The 24,134-nt window shown below is 34.6% G+C and overlaps 1 protein-coding gene across 2 annotated transcripts in view; it reads right to left on the bottom strand.

Moving 5' to 3' along the window:
- The window catches only part of LOC148956834 (protein FAM177B-like), a 28,380-nt gene extending 9,324 nt beyond the window's left edge, over positions 1-19,056 (bottom strand). The window contains exons 1-2 of one of the 2 annotated variants that reach the window (XM_089096545.1): positions 19,041-19,056; positions 2,078-2,256 (exon numbers count right to left, since the gene is read on the bottom strand). In XM_089096545.1, the coding sequence (XP_088952671.1) occupies positions 2,078-2,242 (165 nt within the window). In that variant the 5' untranslated portion in view covers positions 2,243-2,256; positions 19,041-19,056. Of the gene's footprint in view, positions 1-2,077; positions 2,257-3,994; positions 4,012-19,040 lie in introns of those variants that run through there. The other variant, XM_089096548.1, reaches the window with a different exon arrangement.
- Positions 19,057-24,134: the final 5,078 nt, after the last annotated feature.

Genomic DNA, 24,134 nt, shown 5'->3' with positions numbered 1-24,134 from the left:
TAGACAAATATTTTGTTCAGCATAGTAGAACGGTCCAGAAACTATGTCTTTAGGGAACTATGTCATTGGGCATGTCAAACCCCCACAATTATGCAATTGGCCAATTATGCTATAAAACTAAATGCTACTTTAAAAATAAATCAAACGGCTTTGTTTTTGTAGTTGCCAATAAAACAATACAGCAATATATCGACAACAAATGAGGGTATGAAATTGAAGCTTTTGGGGCGAGACTATTACTACTTCTGCTCTTAAATTTTAAATAAATAAATATATTGTAAATGTATCTAGGCTGTCAAGTAGCATAGATAGAATCTTTTGGGAGTTATATTAAGTTTTATTTTTTTCAGGTCAACTTGAGGAGGTATAAAATAAAATAAAAAAAACTATATGTGTCAGGATTTAAAATTGTTGAAAAAGTTTCTCCCAACATACAAATAGCAAGCCAAACTATGGATTCTTATAGAAAAAAAATCGAAAAGATATAAAATATTATTTTTTCATGAAAGTGACTGTCAATAAAAAACGAACAGAAATTAATCTAAAAAAAACTTTTTCCACAAAACAAGTTTTTCAAAGAAAAGTAGAGTTCCATGAAGCCAAAACTGGGCAGAAATAAATTCAAGTAGTCACCCAAGCGTAAAACTACCACAAATCACTATCAATAAATAAATGAGACTCAAGGCAAACTCAAAACGAGCAAAAACTAACATTAGCAGGGCTGATAGCCCCCTTCTCAAGACCAGAACATAATTTGCGCTTTACTGAAAACAAAATATGTTTAAACGTTTTCCCTTTTTTTACTTAAATAAGTAAAATACTTTTTTTGAAACTGACAATCCACGGTCATTTTTTTTCTTTTTTTTCAGTAAAGCCTAAGTTATATTATGGTCTTGAGAAGGCATGGGGGTTATCGGTTTTTTCTTTGAAAAATTATACTGTGGAAATAGTTTTCAAATTGATACAAATATATGACCCCGTCATTCAGCCAGGGGGGGAGCTGGCGCCCGTCCCCCACCCCCTTAAGGGTGCCCATGCCAGTAATCATCTAAGCATAAAACTACCACAAATCACTATCAATAAATAAATGAAACTCAAAATGAACAAAAATTAGAACAACTGGCAGAGTCAAACTCGAAAGAGCAAAAATTAACATTAGTAGGGCTGATAACCCCCATGCCTTCTCAAGACCAGAACATAATTTGCGCTTTACTGAAAACAAAATATGTTTAAACGTTTTCACTTTTTTACTTAAATAAGTTAAAAACTTTTTTTACTCATTTTCTTATCAATTCTTTATTTTAAGAAATAAATTTCTGTATATGTAAATTAAAATGAAAAAACCCGGTCATTTTTTTTTTTTTTTTTTTTTTTTTTTTTTTTTTAGTAAAGCCTAAGTTATTCTGTGGTCTTGAGAAGGCATGAGGGTTGTCAGCCCTTCCAATGTTATTTTTTGCTTGTTTTGAGTTTGACTTGGCTATTTATTATAATTTCTGTTCGTTTTGAGTTTCATTTAATTGTTGATAGTGATTTGTGGTAGTTTTACGCTTGGAAGATTATTTGACTTTATTTCTGCCCATTTTTGGATTAATAGAGCTCTTTACTCTTCTTTGAAAACTTATTCCATGGAAAGTTTTTTTTTTAAATTAATACAAATATATGACATCGTCATTCAGACAGGGGGTATCTGACCCCCCCCCTTGCCCCTCTTTTATGGGCGCCCATGCAGGCATATTTTCTTTAAAACTTTTACAAGCAAAGGCTTAAATGACCAAACTTTTGAAGAACTGTACTGGTGTACTCCCAGATCTTTCTTTAATATACATCTTCCTATGGAGGAAGACAAGGCTAGCACTAATGGACGTGCTTCAATAGGCTAAGATGATTGTATTTTACATACAGGCATACACTCAAGATATCCCACCGAGATCTACTCACTCATCTCCCACTAGAACAACTTCTGGAGTAAAATAATCAAGTAGCCTAACAAAACATACTAGACGAAGTAATTTCTAAGCCTAAAAAACTAGAAACATTCCTCCAAAGTTGTTGGCTGAGAACACTGAACATGGCTTACAATATTTATGTTTTCTCGAAATGAATTAACAGCCTCTTCCACAATAATAGAGTCCATGTCAGCTTCGTCTTCATCTACCTCTAAAGTCCCGTCACTGAAGTGGAGTATCTTTTTCTTTTTTGAATACTCAGTATTCACATTTTCTTCTTGAGTGTCTTGCATCATTTCGAGTAGGTTGACTAAAAACAAAACAGTAAAATCAAACGTTTTCAATATAAATGTTACAATTACAATAGCAAACAAGTCAAAAGAAGCCTATTTTTGGACGCATCCTTCCCCTGGGACCTTTTAATTAGTTTTAAAATTAAAAAAAAAGGTAGGGAGCCCAAAATTACTGCCCGTTTGGTATCTTTTTGAGGGGATTTACTGTATCATGAGACTACAACATAGCGACCCAATTTCTTACTAATTTTTTTCAAACAGTTTGTGGTAACAAACTTTGAGGAGCAAAACAAGTTAAAAGTAACCAAAATTCTAGAAAAGGCTTTGGTAAAATAAAACATGTACATTACAAAATCAGATTTTTATGGTGACTGCAAATATATGAAATTCGTCTAGTTTTAAGTTACCTATAAAAATACAAGCCGAAGAACATCTACGTGTTTTCCGAGGAAAGGGGAAGAACAACTTCCAAAAGGCAAGCGATCTTCATGAAAGTTACACGATCAAATTCAATAATAATAATAATTCATTTAAACCCTTTTTACATACATAAAATGCAATTAGAGGAGTACAAAAATACAGAAAAACAAAATAAAAATGTAAACAGTAAACAAGAAAACAGTAATTCAACATATGAAAGGACTCTTTAGAAGTTTAAAGAACCTATCGAAAAAATTGTTAAATTTTGTTCCTTTTTTTCAAGAAGGAAAATCACGATATGTTTTTGTTATTATTTTTGTTCAGGGGCTATGATCTTAACCACTAGTCATAGATGTCTCGTTTGGGCGGAAATCAAAAGTTCTAATGGCCCTTTTAAGAAACCAAAAATATTGTGCCAGGATGAACTGTCAAGTAAGTTTACAGACTACTACAATATAATTTTTGATTTTACACGGATCTGTCTTTTATCAAGCGCCTGATGTCATAAGTTATCAAGTATCACAGTATTTGACCCATATTAATTGAGTGCTTAAAAGTCAAAGTTGTCGGTAATTGTGTGTAATTTTTTTGTAGTGTTCTTCTCGTTTTTATTTTTATTTTTTATCAAACTCCTCTAAGTAAGTTTTGTTGCGTACAGAGGGTAAAATCAACTTGTTACTATACTAATTAGAGAAACTGGAAAATAAACTCAGCAGTGCAAAAAGAAAGCTCAACCTATATGACAGAGCATATTGAAAAGAAATTGAACCCACATATAGGGATATAATTATATGTCCTAGGCTCTTTCCAAGTAAAAAACGGTGTGATCCCACCACTTCTATTATAATCTGAGATCATAATTGCCTTATAATCCATGAAAAAAGACAAAGCTCTGGGACTGGAAAACTATGATATTTTGATCACAGTATCAAGACGTTTCCTTAAGTCTTTATCTGTTTTCATTACATGCCTACTCCTATGCAGTGGGGTCAATTCACGAAAATTTAGGGGATGATGGGATGTATTTATTGAATAATATATATATATATATATATATATATATATATATAATGATGGCTATTTTTAAGTTTTGATGTTACAAAAAATTAAACAAGAAAAACGGGTTTTAATTTCTATAAAGCAGTGAATACAAACACCTAATTAAACAAAAATACTCCGAATATTTCGGCCCCACATCCGGAAGCCTTTCTCAACGGAAAAAAGAAATTGAAACAAAAAAAAGTTCTTTTTTAAAAAACCTTAACTTACATGAACATAAAAACATACTAAACAAACAAAAGAAAAAAGATAAATAAATAGGAAAAGAAAACTCACATATTAAATAAACACTTCCATTCACTAGCCTATAAAACAAAATCGAATGTTTATATTGATTGGAACACGCCTTCTTACAGTATATAAATGGAAATCTATCAAAAAATGAAAATATATTTATACTTAAACTAAAACAATAAAGGTCAGCTAACCCCCGGCCCATAACCCATAATTAGACCTCACAAGTTCATCACCCAATATTTGAACTACCAATTGAACATATTCGTTTGCTTGCAAGCTTAGTTGCAGTTCGTTTACCTTCCCCTGTATTTAAACAAGTCTGACCTTGGTCCACAAGGTCCTATTTTTTATCAGAACAATTATTAAAACCATTACTTGTTGAAAATTTCACCTACTTTTTAATTAAACTATTATAAATCGAATTGATCCTAAAATCCCCTTCATCTCTATTGATACTAATACCCCCATATATTATCTTTTTTATTTCTATAATTTCCCTGAAGCTTTGTAAAAGTCCTACAGACGTATCTGCTATTTTTGTTTGATCAAATAAAATACTGTGATTAGGAAAATTATAAAGATATTATGCAACAGCTGACTCAAACGTTTCTGGTGTTTTGTTTTGTTTTAGAGAGCAATCTATGGCATTCTTGTGTTGCTGTAGCCTATTTTCTAAAATCTGTTGTGTTCTTCCCACATAAAATTCACCACAAGAGCATGGAATTTTGTATACTCCCTTTTGCAAATTTCTCGGTAACTTGTCTTTCCCTTTATTTAACAAGGAGCTTATAGTTTGTCCTGATTTAAAAGCTGTATTTATATTATGTTTTTTTTTAATTCTCTTCTTAATTTTTGTGACAATATTGGGATAAAAAGCAAAGTTATGTAATTTGTTTCTTGATTTGACCCATCTTCTTCTAATATTTTTGGTTCCGTCAGCTTTTTTTCCCTTTTTTCAATTATTTGAGAAATCATATTTTCCGGATAGCCATTACCTACTAGAATATCCTTAGATATTCTAGTTTTAGATTAAAAAGTAAATAACTTTTAGTTATTTGGAATTACGGGGAATCACAAATTGAAGGTTTTTTGGAACATTTAAATAATCTGGGAGGAGAATTAATTTTTACAATTGAAAAGGAAACAGAGAATAAGTCACCGTTTCTAGATATTTTGATCCATAGAAATAATAACGAACTAGCGTTTTCAATTTACCGTAAACCGACTAATAACAACCGTTACTTGTCTTTCGCATCAAATCATCCGATCCAGGTAAAAAGGGGTATGGTTACTTCTTTAGTTGATAGGGTATTAAAATTAGCATCACCAGAAAACATAAGCAATGAACTAATTTTTATTAAGGATATTCTAGTAGGTAATGGCTATCCGGAAAATATGATTTCTCAAATAATTGAAAAAAGGGAAAAAAAGCTGACGGAACCAAAAATATTAGAAGAAGATGGGTCAAATCAAGAAGGCTAAATAGTACCAACTGAATAGCCCGCCTGCTGTGAATTAGAAGAAGAAGAAGAAGTCTCATTATAGCCATAGAAAGCAGAATAGAACCATACTTTCCATGCAGCTTACTATTGGAAAAACGATCAGTCAAATGGGTAACCAAAATAATCCATAGACAGTTTTTCAGGAAAAAAATCAAAAAATCGTCATCCATCTTTTCGAACACCTACACTTCCAAACCACACTTGATCACTGTGATCACTTTAGCTTCCAATATTCTAGTCTTTGTTTACAAACTTCCTATTTTTTCAAACTTTCTTCAACTGTGAGGAAACACTGTGACCTTGGCTATTCTACTTTTAACATATTCACAGCACCCACCATCTTTACTAATACTACTGCCTAGATAAGTGAAGCTGTTCACTTGATCAATCATCACGTTACAGCACATCATCTCTTCACCTTCACTTATTCCCATTCAAAGTGACTTAAGTCTCCTTAATATTAATTTTAAAATCTATTCTTACACTCTGAACTATGAAAATTGCCGAAAATTAATTCTTTTTGCTAAACATTTTCATCTAGGAAATAATAAGCAAAATTTAAGTCCAGGAGAGTTTTACTTCCCTATTTGGTTCCATTCTCTCCCAAGTCAAGTCAGTGGAAATGACCAAAATAAATGGGTATAGAATGCAACCTTGCTTAACCTCTGATTCAAAACGAAACCAACTACTAACCTAATTTCCTACCATTATCATATCTCTTTATCAGAAGAATGAAAATGAGCATAACTATCAAATCAAAAAGAAATTACCTGACACTGATACCAGCTTGAAAGATTTAGCAGTGGCTCTACAAGCCATTTTTTCATATACAATTTTGTAGGGCCTTAAATAATACGGTACTAAGAGAAACAAGTGAAATCAGAACACAATTATAGCCATTGGTGCTTGCTTGGCCTTGAAACATACCAAGTATAAAATTTTTCTAAATTTTGAAACACCAAGCCCAAAAGTTTTGCCATACTGTCCTAGGGCCATATCTAGGAGCATTAAAAGGGAGTTTATTACATTGTCAGAAAAGAATCCATGATATTTGGAAATGGAACAAAATAAGAAACCTAATGGTGCTACTTTTATTTTATCAGTATTAGCATGTTCCTTTGGGAAATGGTTGACCACTGAAGTGATACCGCACAAAAAGACCTTCCTAAGCAGTAATTGAGGTTCTGGATCCATTCTTAAACATTTCATTTGGAGAAATTCTTGTTGGATGGCTCTCCTGAAGCAAACATGGTAATAAAATAGAAATAACGCTATTAGATTATTTAGGCGTATTTTATGCTCTTTCCAAATATTATGGTAGATTTTTTGACAAGGCAATCTCCACTATTGATGGTACCATTTACAGTCCTGAATCATACGTATTTTTTTTTTTTTTTTAATAATTTCATACATGTTGGTAGTTCCATTTTTGACTGGATGGAATTTAGTTTATCCTAAAACTAAAGCAGAACTGGGGATAAAACTATCAGTTGAAATGATTTTGAAGTGTTGATAGGGTAAAAATGGAAGCAAATATGACAATCTGATTAGGCTAATAGAAACTTACTGCATATTAAAAAGTAATGATTTAGTTGTGTTCTCATAGTTTTTTATAAATTACCATGAAGAAGGGATATATTTGGGACATTGAAGGGGAATGGGGTGCATTGTCAGACAATCTACCTTGATATTAGCCATAAAGAATTAGCATACGGGTACTTTTTTCCGTTGCTTAGCGAGGATAGAAGTTAATACACCACTTGCTTTTTTTCCTCTTTAGAATCTTTTTAGATTCCTCTTCCCAGAAACATAAAGACCCAAAAGTACCTTAACCAATTTCTGATCCATGTTTCAGAGTTACATCCCCCTGGGTTAAAGCCATCCCCTTACAGAGCTGTTGAAGCTGAAGCTGCCCACAATAATAACTAGTTTCCAAAGCCACGCTGAAATAAAATTCGGCGGCAGCAGACACAATTATGTAAAAGTTTTCAGCAGCACACCACCAAAAACTGATCAGCGGCATGTCACCAATTAATTGGTGTTTGTAATATTTTTAGATTTTTTTGCTTGTTTTTAAAAGCTTCAAAAACTATATTGGCATCACCTCCTGCTCCAAATGTGGAAAAGACAACCATAACTCAACATTTCGTCCTGCTCCTGAGCCATATTGCAAAAACTGTAAGACAGTAGGACACAGTGCATTTCAAAATGATGAATGCCCCACTGCCCACCCACATGTGGATATTCTGAGAATATCAACTGAGCAAAACATTACTTTCTCAACTGTTGCAGCTAAGTACTCCAAAGCCAAGTATTGTCCCCTTCCATAATAAACAACTGGGGAAAACCCCCGACATCCAAGCTAATCCCCATGCAAGCATTTCTTATGCAAACATCCTCAGGGGTAAGAACAATAACGAATCTGTCCCAGGAATAACCCAGTTGGCCAATGTTAAGACTTGGGCAAATCAAAGCACAGCCCCAACATCTGCAGTTACTAATCAGATGAATAGCTCCAAATTCCAAAATCTGGGCACATTTCTGACCCTAAATCACCTTATGTTGACCTACAGACAATCAGAACATGTCAAAGCTAAACTCACAGGGAAAGCAATAACCACACTTCTAGGCCAAGAAGCTTAGAGATAAACTAACACCACATTCGAGAAACTTATAAATGAAGTGACGTTTCCTCCTGCTTCTTAGAAAGGAATTCATTTAAACTAGTCCAAACAGAACACAGAATTCTAAAGTCAACATTCCTTGGGTCCTATGGAAGAGGGATAAAAAAAGACAAACAGACTGCAAAGGAAAAATGCTCCCTCAATAACAAACAAACAATAACTCTGAATTTATGTCTTTGGAATAAAACATGAAGGAAATATTAAACAGCAATGAATAGTTTCAAGATTTTGCAATTGAATGTTGTGTCACTAAATGAAGTGATTGAAGACATAGATCTATGTCTTATGTCATAGATCTATGACTAACCATATTGCAACCCTTATTAAAATTCATGCAGCCAAAAACATTCCTGTTCCCTCAACAATGTGATTCAAACTAAAGACAGCAAATTGGATCCTTTTCAAAAACCAACTAGATAGCACAAATGACACAACTACCAGCCTAGAGGATTATATTGAAATTAAAGCCAAAAAGCTAAGTGACACTCTTTTAACAGCAGCAGAAAATTCAATAAAGAAGTTCTCAGACCAAATTTCTCTCTCTTCATAAAAAAGAGTCTAACAAAATCTGGTGGAATCTAGACTGCAGAAGTGCAGTTCTAAGTAAAAAGAAAGCAGGGAATATGTTCCATACGTATCCAAGCCAAGTAACTTTCATTGCTCTTAGGGAAGCTGAAGCTTTAGTGAAGAAAATAGTCGTAAAGGCCTAGCACTCAGCCTGGAAGCACTTTGTATCCAAAATTGACCATAATTTGCCTTCAAGTCAAATTCATTCATTTATAAATCGAGTGGCTGGCAATAATAAAACTTATAATTCAAAGAACCCATGTCTTATAACAACAGAAATAACCTTAAAGACCAACAATGATATTACCAGAGCAATTTGTTATTCATTTCAAAAAAGAAGCACCCACAGTACATAGCACAAGATCTAGAGTGTGCAAGTTGCATGAGAAAACTAATTTCAAAAAGGAACTTGTATGTCTATTTACTAAATCCAAGCTAAAGGAAGCTTTAAGGATGTACAATTCCTCTTCAGCATCAGGAGAAGACAAAACAAGCATTCAATGGATCATAAAACCAAGAGAAACTTTCCATGATGCCTTACTTCATGTATACAACCCTGCATGGACTACAAAAATATTCACAAGGATATGGGAAAAGGCCATTATAATTCCAATCAGGAAACAAGGTAAACCTCTAGATCTAATCAATTCCTACAGCCTAATCTCACTACTACCAGTGCTTGGAAAACTTTATGAAAAAATGCTGCAGATGAGGTTAGAGTGGTTTTTAGAAATTTATAGAATTCTACTTAATTCCAAGAATGGCTTTCATAAGGGTTGTAATACTGTGGATAATATAATCCAACTTGAAGCAGCTGTAAGAAATGCTATAAATAGTGGCAAAGATGTGATAGCAGTATTAGTTGACTTTGAGTCAGCTCTTGACCAAGTTTGAGGTATTTCATTTGTCAAATTCTAAAAGGGATGGACTGTCTTAAAGAAGTCATATACTTCCTCTTTAATCATCCATCAGATAGAAGCTATAAATTTTGGGTGCAAAATGAGCTATCCAGTATTTCAGCATTGTATGTTGGGCCCACACAAGGGTCCCCACTCAGCCCCCTTCTTTTCTTATTAGCTTAAGCAAGTTTCAGCTTAGCAGTGATTCAATATCCAAACTTGAATTTGCAGATGACTTGGTTCTATGATCAGCAGGTAGAGATATAAATAGTATTTCGAATAGTATTAATTTAGCATTAAAGGAGTTAGTATCCTTGTCTGCTGTATTTTCACTACCTATCTCAAACTCCTAAGACAAATGCAATCATGTTCCACAACAAAAAGTCCATTACACCACCAAATTTATTCCTCAACAATGTGGAAATTGAATATATTGTAGCACCCCAGTTTTTAGGAGTATCAAAAATTCCAAAAGAGTAGTGTTGCTCTCAGACTCAAAAGGTGCCATTCAGCTTATTGATACTATCCAATGGAGTACCATGGACACAGACCTGAGGACAATCAGAGATGAATTAATCAGTATCCAAAATAGCTTTATTAATGTCGAATTCCAGCACATCCCCAGCCACCAAGGCATCAAATGTAATGAGGTAGCAGACCAGCTGGAAAGTAACTCCTTGAACAATCCAATCAACAGCAATTTGAAAGCCCAGACCTTCAGAAACATATTCAGAAGAAGAGTTCCTTCAAAAACAAAAATACCCCTTCCATGCTTATTTTTGTAAAGGGCCAATAATATTCTTTAATGTAGAATTAAAAGCAAATCTGTGATCCTGAGAAATTAGGAGTTTACTTGGCACAAACAACTTTATTCCAGAATCCCTGGACCATGTGATTTTTTAATTCCAATTCATCAAGCAAGAAGTAATCAATATCAGAAAGATGTTCAGTAAAGCAAACCTCCAGCCTGACATCAATGTGTTACTGCTCTCAGGCCTAACAGCTGAAAGATGACAGTACAGAAGTATATTCAACTTCCTCCAACACAATAATATCTGAGAGTAGATTAGTAAAATTGTTGTGAAGCCAAAAGGAGACTGCTGTGGACTCCAGAAGGCTTGACATTTCAAGAAGAAGAAGGTATCATTTTTTTATTGAATCTTCACCTAAGCAAAAGTTCTTGAGGTCCACAATTCCTTTTCAGCTTTATTGCCATGACCAAACCTCAGACAAAATAAAGACAAGACATCAATCTTAACTTCTCCCTAACATTCTTTTAATTCAAATTATCAACAGTGAGACCTTAAACTTCCTTGAAATTGAATTAATATTACCAAATCAGGACATTTTAGTTGAATTTAAATTCAAAAACTTAAATTAAAACAAATTGATTTGCACTATTACTAGAGCAAAAAAAAAACTCAGTGGGCACCTCAAGGGAATATGCTGTATATATCTTACTTCCTGTCAGGATTTCCTGGTCTTGCAGCCTAAATTCCACTTCTTGAACTGTCCTATACCTATTTTGCAATTTCTCTGATGTCTCTTCTCTTCATTACAACACTCAGAAAAAACCATTTTTATTTCCACTTTACCATTGTTTTCCTTCAATGGCATTGCAAAGAAAACTAAAGCTAAAGGTAAAGAAAATTCTATTGGACTTTACAGTTCCTACTGTCAGTTCTAATCTCTGTTTCATAGCCCTTCAGCCACAAAGTGCAATGAGGGTTTGAGGGCCAGCCATCCTTTGCTTTTGCACATCCTTCCTCTCTACCTTCCCTAGATTTCTCTAGGTAACCAATTAGAGCTGGTTTGACTCCAGCTAAGCATACAGAATTATGTCACTGACTCCTATTCCAAAATAAATAACCATCAACACCAGGATTCAAACCCCTGTGCTCATACACAAAGGATTTTTAATCCAATTTTGACCCAACTTTGGCAAAAAAATAGAAGATAGCCAATTGGCTTAGGACTTCTAAAAAGCTATATGAATATTGTCCTAGGTTTACAGGTCACATTGCCACATGGTGCCAAATTTACCTCTAAACACTAAGTTACAAAGTCCACACAAAATGGAGGGAAAGTTATCCCCTATTATATTATTGAACACAAGTTTTACACAAATTGGGAAAGTCAGTGGAATTCCTTTCTTTGGGGAAGGGGTTCTGGAAACTCAAATTTGCAGTTTTCAGGGCCAAATTCTTGTGAGTAGTTTTTCATATCAATAGAGAGAGAGAATCTAACTTCTAGTATCTTTTCAACTGGAGAAGTATATTTAAAACATGCATAAAAATACAAAGTATTTTTATAGTAGAGCAAAAGATCATATTTGCATTATATTTTTAGGCAGATTTTATGTCAATCTGTTTATTATATCTGAATAACAATCTGAGTAAACCTAAATAACATAAAGAAAAAGGGATGATACACTGAAATATCATTTGAAAGATATTATACTGCCCCAATTCAATATATAGAGAAAGCAATAAAAAGTCATACAGATGACCTTTTATACCACATAATATTACAGAACAGCCTAAGTAATGTTGTACATATGCCATTTTAATATCTTATTATATTATATAGCAACACAAATCAAGTGATGCATGTGATTATCACTGCTGCTTCTCTTCTAACCACAGTTTTTGTTTACAATTTGATATGATCATCCCTAGTCACTCATCCTCTAACTGTTGATTTCTTTGTCTATTATTTTCATTTGGGATTTGTTGTGATGCTTGTTGTTGCATACCTTCAAGTCACAGATCTTATTCCACTCCTTTCTCTTACATCATTGCCTCAGAATTTTGCCATGCCTTTTGCTTTAGCTGTTTGGATACATGCAAAATTATGTGTAATTTCGTATGACATCATAGATACCAAAGAACTTCTTTCCCAGCTTTTCTCTAATGGTTACATTTTTGCTTTAACAGCATTGTTATATAATTCAGTAATTACCAAGAATGTTCCACTGCCTATGCCCTCTGAAATATCTAAATTATGCATTGGCATAATTATTGTTTTATTCTTCAGTTTCAAGTCACAGGTTGGAAAATCAGCAATTGAAGTTGAATAAAGAAATTCTGGTTTGAATTCAATTCCTCCTTCCTATTTATCCTTTATAGACGCTAAATTAACATGTTCTTATTCTATTGTAATTTCTGAAATATCAAAATTATGCCATAAAATATTTATAGTGCTATTCTATAGTTTTAGCCACAGAGTGGCAAATCAGCAATTTCAGTTGAATAAAGAAATTCTGGCATGAATTCAATTCCTCATTCCTTTTGAACCTTCACTGAGCTGCTAAAATAACATGTGTCTTATTCCATTGTAATTTCTAAAATATCCAAATTGTGTGTTATAATAGCTATTGTGTTATTCTTTAGTTTTAAGTCAACAAGTGGTAAATCAACAACTGCATTTAATTAAGAAATTCTGGCATTCCAGGGTGGATAAAAAATTCAGATATAAATTTGTTTTCTCTGTCCTGTGTCTCTTTGCAGATGCTAAAATAACACTTCTTTATTCTAGATTTTTTCTTTAGCTGTTAAGAGTCATTTGTCATCTTGTTTAATTTTGTCTGAACCATAGATACTAAAAACAAAATGACCACCCCTGGGGGGAAATGAATTTTTTTTTTCTTGAAATATATATAAATATGACATCACTCACATATTTTGTGTTCCAAAATTCAGGCTTTAAATAAACTTTTTCAAACTTGTAACCTATCTAAATTATTTTTTCAGGCAAAAAAATCCTAGGTTGCCAATTAAAAAACATAATGACATAATGGTTGCTCTATAATAGCATAATATATGAAAATTTATCTTTATAACTATATTCATGCTAATTTACAACAGATATTATGCATAAAAAATTATCTGTGTGACTTTTATTATGGAGTGTTATAACAGTAGACTATGATGTGCAAAAAGTCATACAGATGCCTTTTTATCATTCTTTATAATTAGACAAATCAGAATAATGTCTTTTGTTTGACTCTATATTGTTTTCAATATAAGAGCAGATGAAAATATTTAATGCTTAATATATAAAGGGCCATTGACTATAATGATTAAACATTGAAAACCCTTACATTTTCAACCACAAGAAAAGCTACAAAATGAATACAATTGCCTGGTTTATAGTAGGCCTAAGTCTTTTTTTTATATAAGTGTATCAGGGGTTGGCCGCGACGAGATGCAGGAAAAAAGTGACTTTAGTTACTTGAGGACACCAAAAAAGTGACTGCTCAGAAGCTGTCAGAGCATAGTCAGATGAAATACACGGATCAAAATTACTACCGTCAGATCATCACAGGCCTATGAGAGTCCAAGAAGTTACGGACAGAAAGGCTGAAATCCTTATTTGTTTCTTCAACTGATTTTATTTACTTATACAAAACGATAACTTCGGTAAATGCACAACTTCGATTATGGCACTAGGAACGAAAACTGATTTATTGAAAAACAAGCGTCCGCCACGACTAGGTATAAGCAATCGCTGGATGTTATGTCATCACTTCTTTGACTTTTTCGAAAGGTGATCAATTAGTTTGGATTTCCTCTTCAGAACAAGTACTTCAACCAATTCAGTATCATCTACCCTTTCCCTTTCTTCGGAGCGAGCTTTTAATGCTACTTCCAGCATACTTTGAGCAAGACCAATGTTCAGGAGGTCCTTCTCTGCCACAGCTTTCTTCAACCGTTCCCCTGCCTCTTTCAGAAGGGTATCGCCAATTTCCTTCTACTTAACCATCTCTTTTTTTTTTGCACAATGTCTGACTCTATGGCCGCTATTTTCTGCTTCTTCCACGCCATCTCCTGGATTTATTGTTCAGCATCTTCCTTCTCAGCTTCAAGCTGGTCTCTCTGATTCTTCCTGTCTTTGTTCAATAAGGAATAGTTCACAGCTGGCTCTAGCTGACATACCCAGACAAAGCAGCTTCTTTGTGATCAGCACATGCTCTGGTCTGTTCTCATCGTTGCAGAGCGCATTCACAGCAAAAGCCTTAGCATTCAGTGTCCACTCTTCTGTACACGCTTGAAGGCTAGTAATCAGCAGAGCTTACCACGAAAATTCTCTTTCTATGTCTGCACTTCCATGACAGAGCTGCCCAGATGATCCGACAAGTCTGATATTTGGTTTCACTAGATGGCGTCTTCAGTTCCAGGATCTTTTGCCAATAGCTGTCGATTCGAGTACTCTCCGTGGGTGGCATAAAAGGATCTGACTGTAATACCAACCATTCTCCCTGGACTTGCTTGATGTTCGTCTCAAATGGAAGTTCTCTCGCGATGTGGAAGATACCATTGCAACTTGTTCTTTGGCAATCTGGACTGGGAGGGCTTAGGCAGGCAAGGCTTCCGAAAAACTCGTTGTTCACAGGGCATTTTGTCAGCAGGTACTGTACAACAGCTTTGATATGCTTTCTAATTCTCAGGAAAAAAATTTCCTGTCTTTCAGAATAATGAATCCAATCTAAGAATCCAGGGCAGCCAGGACCCTTTCATTACACAAGGATTGCTGTAGGTAAACATCTGCAATACAAACTAAGCCTTCAAAACCACTGAAGATCTGGAGATTGACATCATCAGCCGACACAATCTGCCCCCAAAGAACTGTGCATAACTGTCTCAGCTCAAAGTGTACCACATGTATTAACGGCTCCTGTTGTTGAAATACACTAGTAAAAGTGGTGAAATTTGCTGCAGAGCTTACAATAAACTCAATTTTGGCTTTCATTGTTTGCTTTTTTAGCCATTTTACAATTTTCAAATATTTTGCATTTGACATCAGGAACTCCAGACAATTTTTCTTTGGCACAAATTCTAGGAAATATTCTATCCATGTAGGCCACTGTTTCATCAATCGGCTTGCTGCTTCCCCTATGGTGAGCCATCTCGTGTGGACATGCTTCATAAACTTACACTGAGGAACTTTAACTTTCCGTTGGCACTGGTTGAAATTGTCAGAACGAGCTGGCCATCCCGTGAAAAAGTGGTAAACAGCGATGATCATATCAGAGCACTCCTTCCCAAGTTCTTGCAGCCCTTTCAGGAATGCATTATGCACTGCATGCATGTTACAGGTTCCCATATTCAATAGGCCTTTTGAATACCTTTTTCTCTTTTCTGAGTCTACAGTGGGTCACACTTTTTTATTGACTGCTGAGCCATCAGTTGCAAGCATTGGCAATCTCTCAAGTGAAAGTTCTTCATCTTCAATACTCTGCAGGATTTTCTTACTCAGATCTTCACTGGTTGCATGTCCCATATAATATGTCCAAAGATGCCAACTAGCCACTTTTTTCTGCTCTTTTGACCAGTATCAAACTCTTATTTGGAGCTCCTCTACAACATCATTGTTTGTTGTTTCATCATGCTCCAGCACTAAGTCAGATTTCTGGATGTCTTTGACTAGAATTTCTTGAAAGTACAAATAAATAGCCTCCGTCAACAAGCATGTAATTTTTTAGCATTTAACAACAAGCCTTCTGGTACAGCATCAGGGGACATTGTTCAGAACACCTCAGCAATATAATCACATGAAGCTGCAGCAAAAGAACTAGCAATAGTCTTTAAAACAAAAACTATCTCTGCCCTTGATGCTGCATTTTGCTTGCAGAGCATTTCCATATTCTTTTATGGTATGCTATCAGTACTCTGTGAGTTGGTTGGAGCTGATACAGCGAGTCTCAACTGACACTGGTTTGACATGACAGAAGCATGATTTTTGTGATCTTGTGTTGTTGCATGTTGAATAAGTGCCTGGAACCCTTTCTGGCAGCTGAGTGTCTTTTTACAAACATTACAATAGAATGAGCTGCCAATCCCTTTTATTGCACCACTCTTTCACTTTATGCTCAGCACCGTCTTCCCTACTGAGCCAGCTCTCCAAAAAATTTGTCTTGCCCATTATTTTACAGCAATCTGAAATAAGAATGGGTTTTAGGACGGAATTTGAAAACATATAAAGCTAATACAAATACAAACTGACAAAACCAATGAAAACATGAACTTAATCTTACATTTTAACATCCTCAGACCTGTGGGCATGCATGCCTTTTGCAGGAAATGGTACAAAATCAAAGAAACTGGCTAACACTGAAAACTTACAGAAGGAATATTGGCCTAACTGTCCATTTGCTAGGCAACCAGGCAAGAAAGAATGCTAAGTAAACCAAGGGCCTGAAAAGAACCATTGGCAGTTATGGTAAGGTAGAACTAATTCAGTCTATCATCTTATCTGCAAAAGCCTAGATCTTAACACACCCACTAACCACGTCTATCACAGCCATATACATTGTGCGTCTTGAAATACAGTCCAAACTATCAAAAAATATGCCACAGTCGACAGTCAACTATAAGATACTGTTTCACCAAAAAAATTAGGTCCAAAACGTCAAAAAAAAGTGACTTTAGTGACAAAATGACAGAAATAGTGACAAAAAGTGACAAGTCCCAAAAAAAGTGACAAAAAGTGACTGCAGCCGATCCCTGGTGTATTGTTGAGGATGGCCCTTGGATATATAGCCAAAATATACCTTGAAAGTTTCAGCAAATTTCACTGTCGTAGATTGCCTTTTGTTTTAACTGTTGTTTGTTCTTATCCTTAGTACCATTTTGAAAATTTGTTTTCTCACAAAAGGCAAAAACAATAAAAGGAAATTTCATATTAACTGTGCCTAGTGTTAGCTGTGTGAGCATTAGGCCTATACAAATCCAACTTTTAAATTGTTCTAGCTCCAATATTCTTCTTCTATTTCACAGCAGGCAGGCTTTTCAGTTGATACTATATAGCCCTTTTCCTTTTGCTTCACTCTGTGGGCTACAGAGCTACAGGCTTGGTTGTCTCTTATTTATTAGATATTCTCAGATATCTTTCAGTAGATCTTTCAACTCAAGGAGTTCAAATATAAGATGATAGATATTGATTTCTGTGCTCTGTGTGCAGGTATAGTCGGCTAGGCTCTTGGCTGATATTGAGATTTTGTGGTGTTTGAAGCGTTTTTACTTTAACAGTTTACAATGCAAAGTATGCTGTGCAGACGTCAGCATATTACATTCAAATAGGCAGTGGTCAATTGTTTCATTATTCATAATACAATACCTGCAAAGAGGGGACAGGGGAACTGAACCACTTGAATTAGGAAACTGATACAAGAATGCAAGAAAGTTTAGTCCATTTGTTCCAGAACAAATTTTATGATTAATTTTAGAAAAATACTTATTGGTAAAGGGGGAAAGGATAGGATTATTCTTATTAAATATAATATCTGATAGTCTCCATTGGTAAATATCTCTAATGGGGATTGGTCTCCCACTTGGCTGGTCAATATTTTAGCATTTTTTGCTATTTCATCAACCTGATGATTACCACTTATACCAGAGTGGCTAGGAATATACTGAAGATAAGTTCTTATGCCACTTGAAGCAAGATAATCTATAATACTAAGACAATGATAAGTGTCAATATCCAGCTTATACTGAAGAGCTGAAGACAGCAACTCAAGGCTTGATAAAGAGTCAAAATAAACTATAATATTATTTGAATTAGCAATCAAGGGTTTATTTTCCATAAGGTGTTCTAATGCCATGATTATGGCATTTAACTCTGCAGACATTATAGATATAGGTCCTATTATTATACAATCTCTCACCCATTGCAATTTTCCGGTGAGAAAGGAAGGCACCACTTGCTACCTTCTCATTCATTTTGAACCCATCAACAAAGATTCAGAAATGGTTTTTATAAGTAATTGTATTAAGTTCAGCAAATTTTTTCTGGACAAAAGCAATGGGGTTTAAACCTTTAGTCCACTTTGAGAAATCAGTATTTATTATGGGGATTGACCAATTCCATGGAGGGGATTAGGGGAAAGTAGGTGCAATAGACTTTTGGGTACAGGGAACTTCTTCTGAATATTGGCATACTCATCTGCAATGCCTCTATACATGGCTGGATTTCTTAACCAATTATGTAGGGTATACTAGAATCTTACCTTCTTATTTTATTCCTGTGCTTCCTTTAAAAGAGACTTTTGATTGCAACTATAGCCTAATTAGCCTACATTTATCAAACTCAACCACTTCTTAGGATAGGCTAGCCTAGTGGCAAAACTATCATGTAGAATTTTACCTTACCTTTCAGGACCCATTTGTTCAACTGTTTATTTTTTTTCCTAAGGGTCTTATTTACCTGACATAACATTTTCACGAGTTTTCAAAATAAGCAACAAGGAAAGGCAGATAGCCTAGGAACTCCTATAGGCCTATCTTCCTGGAACTGAAAAAAATTGAGCCGCTTGGCTCAAAAATTTCCTAGACATTTTTGAGATGTCCATAACCTAGATTTTATTCAATTTTTTATCCTCAAAAAAGTCTAATTTTAGCTAGGTCCCATAGTTCATTTTACTAGTTTATACATTCATGTGTTTGAAGTTCAAATCTCGGCGAGAGATTTTCGGGCCGCGAAATTAGTGCTAGTGATATTTGATTTGAATGAAACTGTACTTTCATCAAGCTGTAAAATAAAAAGCTGAAAATTAAGCGGAATGTTAGGGAAGCAGATTACAAAATTGTTATCCCAAAAATACTAAAAAAGAAGAAGCCGAAACTTTCATTCTTGTACTGTGATACACTGTGTTAGACGAATTTGAATTGGTAAATTTTTTGCAGTTCATATCATTGACTTACGAATAAAGTAAACATACAATTCGATGCCTTTTTTATACTCTTTACGAATATAGTGGCGGATCCAGGGGGAGGTCAAGGGGGTGCCCCCCCTAAAGTAGTCTAAAGCAGTGTAATATCCCTGAAGTTTCATTTTCCTAACCTAACCAATTTCCGAGATAGCCAAAAGTAGATAAAATAGAACTTTACCAAAATGATTATTATATTTGGAAAGAGTAAAACAAAGCATCGACTGGTATATTTACTTTATTTGTTAGTCAATAATGTGAACTGCAAAAAATTTACCCAAATCAGTTCCACCATACACTTAATATACTCTTTAACTTTTAATTTAAATAAGCTAGTTGCGCCACTTACTGAGACTTCAACAGTCAAATCAGTTTCATCCAAGACAATCACTTTACACACCAGCCTGTTCTTGTCTGTTTTGACAGGTTGGATACTTTTCTGAAAATACGCCAAGCCACCTCTCACTACCCCATTAGACTGAGGATGAGGCTGCTTAGTTGTATGCTATGCACTATGCCCTGGGACATTTGACTTTTATATAGAAAGGGTGATCGTATAAACTTTAAAGGGGGCTCATTGGATTGGTAATCAGTTGTGTAAGTGCCTTTTTGAGATTTAGAGTGATCGGAGGGTGGATACCCCCCCCCACACCTCATATATTCATGAAATGCATCCAATAGAAACTTTGAGATGGCTATTTATTGTTGTAAAAACTTCAAAAAGAGCTCAAACGATTGAAAATTGAAAGGGCTAGTATCCTTTTTAATAGTCAAAAGTTATTGGAGGACAACTAACCCCTTTCCCATGCCCTTCATTTCCCAAACACATTTAGTAAAAATTTTGAGATAGTAATTTTGTTTAAGGTAATTGAAAGGTCCGGAAAGTATGTCTTTGAGGATGACAACCCCCACACACATGCTTAATAAGAGTTGTAAGTTATGCCCTGGGGGCAGATGAGGTATATATAGAAAGGGTGATCGTAAAAACTTTTGAGGGGGCTCATTGGATTCGTAATGAGAAGTTCTAGTGCCCTTTTAATATTCAGGGTGATCGGAGGGTGGGTATATGGGTTTTGAGATGGCTATGTGTTGTCACAGAAACTTCGAAAACAGCTCATTCGATTGGAAATTGAAAGGACCAATGCCCTTTTTGCTAGTCGAAAGTGATTGGAGGGCAATTGATCCCCCTCCCACGCCCACCATTTCCTCTAAAACATCCAATCAAAATTTTTAAATAGCCATTTTGTTCAACGTAATTGAAAGGATCGGAAATTATGTCTTTGAGGATGACAACCCCTCAGCCCATAGACCAAGGTAAGTTATGCCATGGGGTCATATAAGGTATATTTATCTTTTGCAACCCCCATACCTTCTCAAGACCGGAACATAATTTGCACTTTACTAAAAAAAAAAAAATGGCGGTGGATTGTCAGTTTAGTGATATATACTGATATATTCTTTAGAGTTTTAATAATTTTTAATTTATTAAAGTTTAAAAAGTCAAAGCATTTTAAACATATTTTGTTTATTTAATTAATACAATAAATAACTAAGTCAAACTCAAAACGAGCAAAAATTAACATGAGTAGGGCTGACAACCCTCATGCCTTCTCAAGACAAGAATATAATTTGCACTTTACTGAAAACAAAATACATTTAAAATGTTTTTACTTTGTTTTTATTTGTTTAATATGTTTTTACTTAGATATATGAAAGGGGATGTACTCCCCCGTGCACTCCAATTCCAGCAAGTGTGTCTAGTACCCTTTTTAAGAGAAACGAGAGATCCACGCCCACCATTTCCCCTTAAACATCCAATCAAAATTTTTAAATAGCCATTTTGTTCAACGTAATTGAAAGGATCGGAAATTATGTCTTTGAGGATGACAACCCCTCAGCCCGGAGACCAAGGTAAGTTATACCATGGGGTCATATAAGGTATATTTATCTTTTGCAACCCCCATACCTTCTCAAGACCGGAACATAATTTGCACTTTACTAAAAAAAAATGGCTGTGGATTGTCAGTTTAGTGATATATACTGATATATTCTTTAGTTTTAATAATTTTTAATTTATTAAAGTTTAAAAAGTTAAAGCATTTTAAACATATTTTGTTTATTTAAATCATGCAATAAATAACTGAGTCAAACTCAAAACGGCAAAATTAACAAGAGTAGGGCTGACAACCCCCATGCCTTCTCAAGACAAGAACATAATTTGCACTTTATTGAAAACAAAATATATTTAAAATGTTATCACTTTGTTTTTACTTGTTTAAAATGTTTTTACTTAGATATATGAAAGGGGATGTACTCCCCCTTGCACTCCGATTCCAGCAAGTGTGTCTGGTACCCTTTTTAAGAGTAACGAGAGATTGGAGGGCAAGCAGCCTTTTTCTCAAGGTAATTTATTTTCCAAACGCATCCAGTCAAAGTTTTGAGACAGCCATTCTGTTCAGCATAGTAGAACAGTCCAGCAACTATGTCTTTAGGGATATTAGGCATGTAAACCCTCCACAATTGTGCAATTGGTCCATTATGCTTTAAAACTAAATGTTACTTTAAAATAAATCAAAAGGCATTGTGTTTATGGTTGCCAATAAGACACCTCAGCAATATATTGAGAACAACTGTGGGTATTAAGTTGAAACTTTTGAGGATACTATTATTAGTACTTCTACTCTTATAGTTTAAATAGATAAAAAGGGTGAAGTTTATCCATGTTGTCAAAGAGCATAGTTAGAATCTTTTGGGAATGATTTTAAGTTTTATTTTTCAGGTCATTTTCAGAAGCTATAAAATTAAATTAAAAAATATTGTTTGTGTCAGGATTAAAAATTGTTGAAAAGTTTCTCCAACATACAAATAGTAGCCCATACTATGGATTCTCATTGAAGAAAACTGAAAAGATATACAATACTATTTTCCCCATGAAAACGACTATGTCAATAAAAAGCGACCAGAAATTAATTTTAAAAACTTTTTCCACACAAGTTTTTCAAAGAAAAGTAGAGAGCTGCATTAAGAAAAAAATGAGAAAAAATAAAGTCAAATAATCTTCCAAGCGTAAAACTATCACGAATCACTATCAATAAATAAAAGACCTTTCTTACTTTCATAAATGAAAAATTGTCAAAACCTTAAGTAAGAAATGTCAGCAAATTGCATAACTTAAAGCCCTTGCTTTGAAGGCTGTGGGAGGTTGACATCCCCAGAGACATAATTACTTTACCTTTCAACTATGTTGAGCAAAATGCTTATCTCAAAATTTTGATTGGATGTGTTTGGGGAATTAACGGGCGTGGGAAGGGGGCTGGTTGCCGTCCAATCACTTTTGACTCTGAAAAATAGCATTAGAACTTTCAATTTCTGATCGACTAAACTCCTCCCAAAGTTCCTATGACTATACGAAGTGCCTTGGCAAATAATAATAATGATAATAAATGAATAATACATCGTGCTCCCATTGCTCTTTAATTAGGCAGCGCTTTTGCGCGGCCTATTATCTTCAGGATATATAAATCTTCAGCTGGTAATCATATAAATTACACACTGATTACTAAACTTTTCTATAAATTTTGAAATAAATGGGTAACAAAAGAGATCGTGGTAAGCAAAGGGGCACTTTCAACCACTGTGGGCCATAGAACATTAATTTTTTACCCCAAAAATACTAATAAGCCCGGAAGTGCAAGTTTTAAGATCCTATACGCAATATCGTATTTAAAGTAAAATATTATACTGACTTGGAATGGAAAATGGAAAATAACGCAAATTAGTTTATTCAAGCTAGTTTTGTAGATACATCTTGCGAATTCGCCAAAACATTAATTTTTTTCGTTTTAAGTTTCAACTTCGCTCTTTACTTCCGCCAAAAAAATTCCAATTAATAACTATAACTAGGTTTATTAAATAAATAATAATCGAACATGACAACACTGCTTAGAGGTTTAACGTGTAAGAGACTAAAACACAATACGGCATTAACAAAAACAATAGAATAAAAATGAGGGCAGGAAAACAAAAAGGGACAAAATGAGCTTGACTTGCTCAGCCTCTGAAACCCATACTACAGTAAAAGATCGGAATCTTCACAGAACACACAATATCAGCCATCCCAAGAAGAACCCCCCGAAAAGCTCCAACAATATGATGCTGTTTTATTTATGGTTTGTTTGGCGTCAAATGATTAGAAGCTAAATTTTATCTCTTTCATTTTCTCCTCCACTTCGATACGATCCACGCGAGTAATAACAATGAAAGCCGCTTCCACACCGTGTCCACTGAACATTATTCCAGTGGTAGGCCCAGCCCCTGGTCCAGGGAGGGTCCATGGGGATTTGACATATTAATGTTGGAGGGGCAATTGCAGTTTAGGTAGCAGCAATACCAACTTATATACAAGCATACCTATGAAAAACGAAGGGAAAGTCATCGTTTTCAATTATGGCAGAAACAAACCCCTTAGGGTTATTAGCATATGTCTTTGTAAGACTGAGGATTTAGAACAAATTCCTGGACTTTCTCCTCAAGAAAAAATTATTTTCTAACTGCGTTTTCAAAAATTCTAATAGTTCTATTGAATATTCCGCAACAAATTTCTTGTGTCGCAGGACAAGCTGTACTGAACAATCCAAGAAAACTATTGAAAAATATTCTGAAACCAGATCTGACAAGGAGATTCTGACGATCGAACTCACCTACAAGAGTTTGAGTATACATTCTAAAAAAAATAAGCAGGCTTTGACCTGGCAATGTCCTCCTGCTATCTGCAAGCTCTATCTGACGGATATAGAAACAAGTCAAATTATTTTTGAA

This window comes from Artemia sp. Qi Xiang Cuo, chromosome 1 (assembly GCF_049724085.1).
Source record: "Artemia sp. Qi Xiang Cuo chromosome 1, ASM4972408v1, whole genome shotgun sequence".
Classification (NCBI taxonomy): Eukaryota; Metazoa; Arthropoda; class Branchiopoda; order Anostraca; family Artemiidae; genus Artemia; species Artemia sp. Qi Xiang Cuo.
The sequence above is the reverse complement of the archived record's forward strand: the minus strand, read 5'-3'. Positions and strand labels throughout refer to the sequence as shown.